The sequence below is a fragment of the Equus quagga genome, chromosome 13 (genome assembly GCF_021613505.1).
Source record: "Equus quagga isolate Etosha38 chromosome 13, UCLA_HA_Equagga_1.0, whole genome shotgun sequence".
In the NCBI taxonomy this organism is placed as follows: domain Eukaryota; kingdom Metazoa; phylum Chordata; class Mammalia; order Perissodactyla; family Equidae; genus Equus; species Equus quagga.
In genome coordinates, this window is record NC_060279.1 from 19,098,296 (window position 1) to 19,107,736 (window position 9,441).

Below are 9,441 nucleotides of genomic sequence, written 5' to 3' on the forward strand. Positions count from 1 at the left end.
TTGTCTCTCTCTCTTTTTTTTCCTCCCGAAAGCCCTGGTACATAGTTGTATATCTAGTTGTAGGTATTTCTAGTTCTTCTATGTCAGCCACTGCCACAGCACGGCTACTGACAGACGGGTGGTGTGGTTCCATGCCCAGGAACCGGGTCTGGGCTGCTGAAGTGGAGTACACCCAACTTTAACCACTAGGCCATCAGAAGCTTCTCTTTTATTATACTAGGCTAATTTACCGTTACTTATCTTTTAAATAAATTAATATCTTTAGCATTAAAATAAGAGCATTTTTATAATGCACTGGTGCTGCGGCTGAGGGGGTTGGAGGAGATTATAGCTAAAACAAGATTGGCTTTGAGTTGACGATGGTGGTGGCTGGGTGATGGGTACATAGATGTTCATTTTTGTCATTTTTATTACTTTTGTATGTTTGAACCTGTCCATAATAAAGAAAATTGGATAGCTTTTAATTTTAAGGTGACTCTTTTACAGGAGGCAATAACAGATGGCTTGGAAATTGTGGTTTCACCTCGAAGTCTCCACAGTGAATTAATGTGCCCAATTTGTTTGGATATGTTGAAGAACACCATGACTACAAAGGAGTGTCTACATCGTTTTTGTGCAGACTGCATTATCACAGCCCTCAGAAGTGGGTATGTTGAAGTGTTGTGCTAGGTGCTTAACTTGTACCAGGACAGTGCTCTGTTGGTTTTGAGAAATACATTCCCTGTAAGTATTCATTTAAGAACTGGAAATTTTTCTGAAGTCTTGGTTTTAATTATTGGAGAATCTTTGTTTTGAAACAGTTGATTTTATACAATTTTAGCAGCTTTTTAAGATGAGTATTTGTTTTGAGGAAATTACAAAGCATGAAACTATGGTTTTTCCACTTTTTAAGTATATAAAATTATATCTTTATGAATGCTATTTTAGTAAAAGAATTGATAACATATGCATTGATATGTATTAGTGGGTAGTTTTCCTTGTGAGGCATGGATCTCAGAGAGGGGAAATTTATATTAGGCAAGAACAGATTTTTATTTCCAAAATGGTTATATATGAACTATCATTGAGAAGTATTCACATTTTTCTCTATTGGCAAGTAGTATAGTGTCTGAGGCTTCCAGAATCTTACGTAGCCATTAGTCAAATTTTCAAGGAAATTCAGGTTAGTTAGTTTAAATTTCTGTGACTTAGTAAACATATTAGAATAAGATGATAACTATCCAGAAGCTGAGTGTTTTTGTCTTTATCCCAGAGACACTAGCATTGTTTACATTGTCTTTCTCTTCTTTTTATTTAGCAACAAAGAATGTCCTACTTGTCGGAAAAAGCTGGTTTCCAAAAGATCACTAAGGCCGGACCCGAACTTTGATGCACTCATCAGCAAAATTTACCCAAGCCGTGATGAGTATGAAGCTCATCAAGAGAGAGTGTTAGCCAGGATCAACAAGCACAATAATCAGCAAGCACTCAGTCACAGCATCGAGGAAGGACTGAAGATACAGGCCATGAACAGGTATGTGGGAAAGAAGGCCAGAGAGGGTGCCCATTTTTCTCAATACTTTATTAAATATTGAATTTACTCAACAGTCTCCATTTTGAAAAAGATAAAAGGCAGTAAAAAAAAATACCCTGGTAGTTCTGCATGGTTACCTTTTATTGCAGGTATGATATATGCCTCCAAGCATAATGGGGTATTCCATTTAAAATGCTACAATCTTTAAAAACCCTCTCTTGTATCCATTGCTTCTTCCACTTACCATTCTATTTCTCCTCTCCTCTTTACAGCAAAACTCCTTGGACTAGTCTATGCTCACTCTCTTAATTATTCTCCCGTTCCATTTTGAACCCTCTCTAATCAGGCTTTTGTCCCCGCCCCCATATCACCCTTATCAGAGTTACCAGTAACCTCCATTTTGTGAAATCTAATTGCTGATTCTCAGACTTCGTCTTCCTTAGTGGCATTTTAGACAATTAATTTTCTTTTCTCTTTGAATAGTTTTCTCCACCTGGCTTTCAAGAAACCATATTCTCCTGGTTCCCTTTGTATGTCAGTAGCTGTTCCTTATTTCAAACTTAACGTGTCCAATACTGAATTTTTTGTTCTTACTCCTTACTTTTCTTCATTCTTACTCATTTCAGTGGATGGCAACTCCATCATTCCACTTGCTTTAGCCAAAAACTTTGGAATTACCCTTAACCTCTCTCTTTTTTCTTACAGTCTGTTTTCCAGTCTGAATCAATATATCTTTAGCTTTCTTCATAATATAGCAAGATTGGTCTAGGTCACCACCATCTTTCATTTAAGTATTGAAATAGCCTCTTAATTGGGTCTTTCTGCTTTCCATGCTTATCCCCGCATAGTCAATTCTCAGCACAGCAGCCAGAGTGATTCTGTTAGATTGGAGATAATGGTTCTCCTTTGCTCTGAAGCCTCTAATAGCTTCTGTTCACATTCAGATTAAAAGACCTTAATGATGGCTTCCAAGACCCTACATAATTTGGTCACTTTCCTCACTCCGATTTCTCTTTTTCGCTCTGACATCTCCTAATATACTCAGGCCTCAGGCAGAGTCATCATTTTCCAAAGTGGGAGATGCCAGTAAAGCCCCATCCCAGTCCCAGTTTAGTGGTTCTCACCTTGGCTGAACATCAGAATCCCTTGGAAAGCGCTTAAATCCCAGGGCCTCAGATATCACTGCAGACCAAGTAAGTCAGAATCTTTGATGGGGCCCTGGCATTGGTATTTTTAAGGTTCCAGAAGTGGTTTCGAAGTGCAACTTTTAACCACTGGCCTAAAGGTTAAAAGATGTGCTCCATTCTAACGACAGGCATACATCCTGAGAAATGCATCGTTAGGTGATTTTGTCATTGTGCAAACATCATAGAGTGTACTTACACACACGTAGATGTATAGCCTATTACGCACCTAGGCTTTAGGCTGCTAACCTTATGGGACTACTGTTGTATGTGCTGTTCGGTAACAGCTTTATGGAAAAGTTATGTGGTGTATGACTGAATATTAAACTGACCTACAACTCTCTTTAGCAGAGTACAGTATTAAATGTTGAATGTATTTATTTTAAAAGAATTATACATTCCTAAAAGAGAGAGGGACTTTCATGCTTGTTCAATTTAGTCTTTTACCAGGAGAAAGAATCCCCTTTGCAAAATCCTTTACAGATAGTCCTTTGTTTTTGCTTGAATGTTTCTAGTGGTAAGAGTATATGATAGGAGCTCTTTCATTGGTTGACAACTTTATTACAGCTTCTTTATTGTTCTTCAGACTCACCAAGCATGCTTCTGCCTCAGGGCCTTTGTACTTACTGTTCTGTTTTTCAGGAGCCCTCTTCTTCCACATAATCCACATGGCACACACTCTCACTTTCTTCAGGTGTCTGCGAAGTTCCCATCTTCCACTCCAGGATTCCATACTTTCTTACACTCTCTGCCTCATCTTTCTCCACAGCATTTATCATTCTCTGAACACATATGTGTTACCTGCTGCACTAGAATAATGTAAGCCCTAAGTGGATAGAGACTGTTGGTAATATTGATTCTTTTAACACCAGTATACAGAACCATGCTTGGCTTAAAGTAGCTGCTCAGTAAATATTTTTTTATGCATGATTTTTTTTTAAAGTTGTTCCTTCATATTGAATTAAAATTAGTCTCTTGTGTATAGCAGTCTTGGTCTGACTTTGTCAAAATACTTATGTTGGATTCTACACTTATTTCAGATTCTGCTTGTATCTACTAGTTTTTCAAATAATTTTGTGTAGATAGGCATTCTTATATGTGCTTCTGAAGGCTAAACATTTACATTCTTAATTTCTTTTATTGTCCTCATACGACATTCAAGTTTGTTGGTGCAATTCTTGAAATGCTACCTCTAGAACAGTATTATAGATATGATTTGATAAATTCAGGATATAATAGGTTACTGATCTCCATTACTGAACATTGTTCTATGAATGCTGCCTGAAATTAATCTAGCTCAGTCACCTCAAACCAAAAGGAAAAAAGTGTGAGATAAAAATAAATACATCAAGACAAGCAACTCCATTAGATTACTTTATAGTCAACTGAAACAACTTTTCTTTTGCTTTATTTGTGGATTTTAGGAAATATTTAAGTATAATCCTTATATTTTCACTGTTGAGTTGTGTTTGTTTCATTATTTTGGCCTGTTTATATCTTTTTTAATTGTATGAAAAAACATAAAATTTACCCTCTTAACCATTTATAAGTATACAGTTCAGTAGGGTAAGTACATTCACATTGTTCTGCAACCAGTTTCCAGAACTCTTTTCATTTTATAAAACTGAAACTCTGTACCCATTAAACACTAATTCCTCATTTCCTCCTCCTCCCCTTGGCTCCTGGTAACCATCCTTCTACTTTCTCTTTCTATGTATTTGGCTACTTTTAATACATTACATAAGTGGAATCACACGTGTTTGTCTTTTTCTGTGACTGGCTTAATTCATTGTTGTTGAAGTTTATCTGTGTTTAGCATGTGCGGGATTTCCTTCCTTTGTAAGGTAGTAATATTTCATTATGTGCATTCGTATCTTTTGGGATCATAGTTTTGTCATTTAACATATTAGTCATTCCCTCAGTTTTGAAATGATCTATAGATTTCATAAGTAGTATTTTGTTTTTTTGAAAGAAAGCACGAGAGTTCTTGAGCATCTTTCCTAAACAGTGGGCTGTTATTTCCTTGTTCTGGCAATAAATTTGTAATGATGACACTTCTTAGAAGTGCATGTCATTCTTTCATATTTCTTCATATATCCCTCCTTTTTTCTTGTTTATACAGATAGAGAGAGGCAATGTGGTAGAAAGAATGTGTATCAAGTCCTAGCTCTACTTCTGGTGCTTACTAGCTTATAACTATGGGCCTTGAACCTCCATTTCTTTGGTTTTCTTCATTATAAAATGATGATGATGTTCACTGCCTTGCCAGTTGTTTTGACAAGTAGATAAGATTTATACACAGTGTGCCTTGCCCAGTTACTGGTTGCTAGTATTTGAGCTTGTTTGCTGTTTCTGTATCCATGCTCCTTATTTAGACACCATCTCAGTTTCCTCATTAGAATAATTTTGCATTGTATTACAAACTTTGGGTGAGTTCGACGGGAGGGTGTGCTTACTGTTTCTCTTAAATGTTTCCTTAAAGATTTTTAAAGAGGCATGAATATCTTCCCTCAGATCTTTAAAACTTTCATATCTGAATCATGCCTTTCTTTAGATTTAAAATCTCATAACAAATTATCAAAATATAAATAAGGATTTGCCAATAATTCCTATAATCAATAAAGAGAAGTATTCAGTGAATATTAACATTTGTTTCAGTCATGCCGATGTTTGCCTGTGTGTGAGTGAGGTTCTCTAGACCTTTCAGGGACATGTGGGAAATAAGTGCTGTTATCCAACTTGGAGCAAAGTCGATCATCAAGATTTTTACAGAATTCTAAAGTTCAGTAAATGTGCTTCAAAATTGATGCATTGAAAAGGCCTAGATGTAAATTTTATGCAACCCCCCTTTTTGTTATTTCCCTTAACTAGATTACAGCGAGGCAAGAAACAACAGATTGAAAATGGTAGTGGAGCAGAAGACAATGGTGACAGTTCTCACTGTAGTAATGCATCCACACACAGTAATCAGGAAGCAGGACCTAGTAACAAACGGACCAAAACATCTGATGATTCCGGGCTTGAGCTTGATAATAACAATGCAACAGTGGCAATTGACCCAGTAATGGATGGTGCTAGTGAAATTGAATTAGTATTCAGGCCTCATCCCACACTTATGGAAAAAGATGACAGTGCACAGACACGGTAAGTGTGCAGATTAGTTTCAGATTATCTGACTTCAGAATATTTAATTTGGACTAAAAGACGATTTTGCACAAGAAGTTTAAGGGCAATATTTGTCATCCCACTGATTGCCAGAGTTCATTTGGATATTTTGGCTGCCTGTATTGTTTTCTTCCTTCCTCATGTGCTTCCCACCCACAGTTGCATATCTGAAAGGAATGACCCTCCTAGGTAGAAGAGGAAGAAAGGACCATTTAAATTCCTTAACAATGAAACGAGGGTGCCAGTTGTCTGTAAGATCCATGCCGGCAAGCATGGTGCTTTACCACTGTATCTTCAGCACATGGTCTGCCATCGTGTGTAGATAAGCATCAGATATTTGTTCAGTGAGTGATTGAACAGTATACCATGCTTTAAAAAAATCCCAAGATTAGCATTTCTATGCTCAGTCTTAAAAACCAGAAAATTGGTTAATTCTTAGACAATAAGAAAGTTGCTTATATTCTTACTATTCTTCTTGCTGCTGTTGACAGCAGAACTCTGATCATTGGGGTTGAAGGGTATGTTCTTTTTTCCCCCTCAGTACTGTGTGTGTTTCTGTTTGACTTTTGTCATTTTATCTCATGTTTTATGGATGGTAAGGTAGGTAGAGCTTTTGTGGCCTGGTAGACAGACAGTGAGCTGTTTACTTTCCCTTCTTCTGTATCTTTCAATAAGAAATTTTTAGATAATAGAGGAGTAAATTTCTGCTATTATTTTGTCAATAATTGAGACATTTACATTTTATGTAGCTTTTTAGAAGTACATTGTATAATTTAAGTACATTTTTATCATTAATCTGGAAATTAAAGTTTTAATTATTTATTTTTCCAGATACATAAAGACTTCAGGTAATGCCACTGTTGATCACTTATCCAAGTATCTGGCTGTGAGGTTAGCTTTAGAAGAACTTCGAAGCAAAGGAGAATCAAACCAGATGAACCTTGATACAGCCAGCGAGAAGCAGTATACCATTTACATAGCGACAGCCAGTGGCCAGTTCACTGTGAGTATTTAAAATAATAGGCTCTTGAAACTGGGACCACATTGACCATCTGAGAGTGGCAGGTGATGGGGTGGGGCCTAATAAAATGCTACGGGACCCTGAGAGAAAGAGAAATTGCAACAGGTGGTTAATGTTTTGATATCCTTTGTTTGTTCATTTGTGAATAGTGTAAGTGACAAGAGGTTTACCCTAAGATTTTTTTTTTAAAAGAGATGGACTTTTATGTTTGTTCCATCTCAGTCTTGTTGTGCTTTGAGCAGTTTTCATAATACTTTCTTTCTTTTTTTCTTTTAGGTATTAAATGGCTCTTTTTCTTTGGAATTGGTCAGTGAGAAATACTGGAAAGTGAACAAACCCATGGAACTTTATTATGCACCCACAAAGGAGCACAAATGAGCTTTTACTAAAACCAATTCTGAGAAAGAACTTTTTTATAGCCTATTTCTTTAATATTAAAGATGTACCGCCATTACTTTTATGGACAGAATCTTGGATATGTTGTTCAGTTTTCTTTCTGAGCCAGACTCGTTTACACTATTAGAATCTTTTTCCCTTAATTTAAGATTTCCTTTTTGGAAGGGACTGCAGTTATTCAGTACTTTCTCTTTCCTGTTAAAAATATATCTAAGTTGTATGTTTTCACAAAGTATGGTTCCAGTTTGGAGCACCTTGGAACTTTTGACCCAGGAAATTTTTCATAATTCTGTATTCTTAAGTGAAGATTGAGTTGGCCATCCTTTTTCCTCCTCTCAAGTTTTTTGGGCCTACAGAATGTTAAATAATATGTATTTTGACTTTTTTTTCCTGAAGTCTTGTATATTTATAGTTTTCTATATAAGCTGTAGTATCTTCATGAAGACCAAGGCTCAAATTTACTGTGCTGAAAAAACAATTCTCATAGGATTATTATTTTCATGGTATTTTCTTCCATAATATCTCATTTAGAAAAAAGAAGGTTTTTTATGAACTTAGTGTCCATTGTCATGCAATGTTATTTTTTTCCATTTTTTCCCCCTCTAATTTTAGAATTTCTGATCCTGGGAAAGAGAATCAAACAAGATCTTAAGTTCTGTGAGAACTTGGTTCATTTACAGATTTCACTGAAGAAAAATTAATTTGGTCTTATGTAGTCTTCAAGTGTATATTTAAAGAAGTCTTTTTTTGTATTAGTTCTCCTGTCACTTCAGTTCCTTTATTATGCGTCATTTTTTTCCTATTAAAATGCCAGACATATGGAGATATTTTGCACTTTAGCCTTGATGAAAAAGTACAAGATATGTTCAAAGCTTCCCTATTCTTTTCTTATTGGTAGCCACGTAAGTTTCAAGAATAATATGGCACATAGAACTAACAATGGGAAAAAAAGTTTGTTTCTGTTTGAAAAGTGTGTTTAGCATTTTGGGTTGCCATATCAGTTTATAAATTTGGTGCTCTGCTCATTACACTCTAGAGAAGCACGTTAATGGAGCTTGAGCCCTGCCTTGATATGTAGTGAAAGGTAATTCTGTAGAAGAATGTCAGCCAGTATGGTAAAGTCATTCTACTCTTAATTTAGTTTTATATTGAGGGACAGTGTCGGGCGTTTGGAGCCAGAAGGCTTTATGATGACAGGTCAGAAATAGGATTGTGTGTTATTTTTCATCCCTGTCCCGCTTCCAGGTATGTTTCCAAGTTTATATTATCACAGTATTTACAAAGACATGTTTGCATTGAGAAATTAACCCTGATGGGTTTTTGCCAGGGAGCAGTAGTCCTCCAAGTACCATTGTAACTAAAGCCTGTCTAATCATTGTAAATATTTATCTGTCATTTTTGACAGATTGGGGCCAGCTTGGTGTTTTAAATCTTCAGCCCAATATGAAAACTTTAAAGGCTTATTCAATTTTTTACCATTTTATTGAAAATATTTAAAATCTGTTTCTACAGTTTTTTTGGTAATCTGTGCCATGAAATTTGAAAACCACCAAAAATCAAGGGAAATTTTGTATTCGATTCGTTTTCTGGTATAATGTTAAGTTGTATAGATTATTAATGCATGTCCACTGAATATAACCCTGGTTTTGTGATGTAACAGCTTAGATTTTATTGGTGACATTAGATTAGTGGTTGCATTAAATAACTAAATTCACATTGTGATTATTAATTGAAATTTTGTCATTAAGCCAACAGTTATTTGTGAATATAAGCTTTGTGCTTAGAGAATGTATGTTTTTATCTGTCAGTATGGGAGGATGTAAACTCTGCTTCATTAGTAAATTCATTGGATGTGCAATCTTTTGCAAAATATAATTAGAGGTATCTGATAGAGCATTGAGTGTAGTGTTGTGTGTATGTGTGTGTATGTGTGTGTGTGTTTTAGGGGTGGGTACTGTTTACCACCACTACCAACCAAGATTTCATAAAGTATTCTAAGTAACTTCTATAACCACCATCTCAACTGAGGAACAGAAGGCTCACTAAATGTGGTGAGGGCCTTTGGACACATTATCATTTTAAAATTTGTTATGGTAAAATATACATAACCAAATTTACCATTTTAACCATTTTTAAGTGTACAATTCAGTTGCATTAAGTAC

The 9,441-nt window shown here is 35.7% G+C and overlaps 1 protein-coding gene across 1 annotated transcript in view; it reads left to right on the plus strand.

Moving 5' to 3' along the window:
• RNF2 (ring finger protein 2) overlaps positions 1 to 9,173 on the plus strand; it is a 45,410-nt gene extending 36,237 nt beyond the window's left edge. Inside the window, exons 3-7 of the mRNA XM_046684159.1 lie at positions 487 to 647; positions 1,298 to 1,513; positions 5,569 to 5,841; positions 6,694 to 6,865; positions 7,160 to 9,173. Of these exons, the coding sequence (XP_046540115.1) occupies positions 487 to 647; positions 1,298 to 1,513; positions 5,569 to 5,841; positions 6,694 to 6,865; positions 7,160 to 7,261 (924 nt within the window). The 3' untranslated portion in view covers positions 7,262 to 9,173. The remainder of the gene's footprint in view (positions 1 to 486; positions 648 to 1,297; positions 1,514 to 5,568; positions 5,842 to 6,693; positions 6,866 to 7,159) is intronic.
• Positions 9,174 to 9,441: the final 268 nt, after the last annotated feature.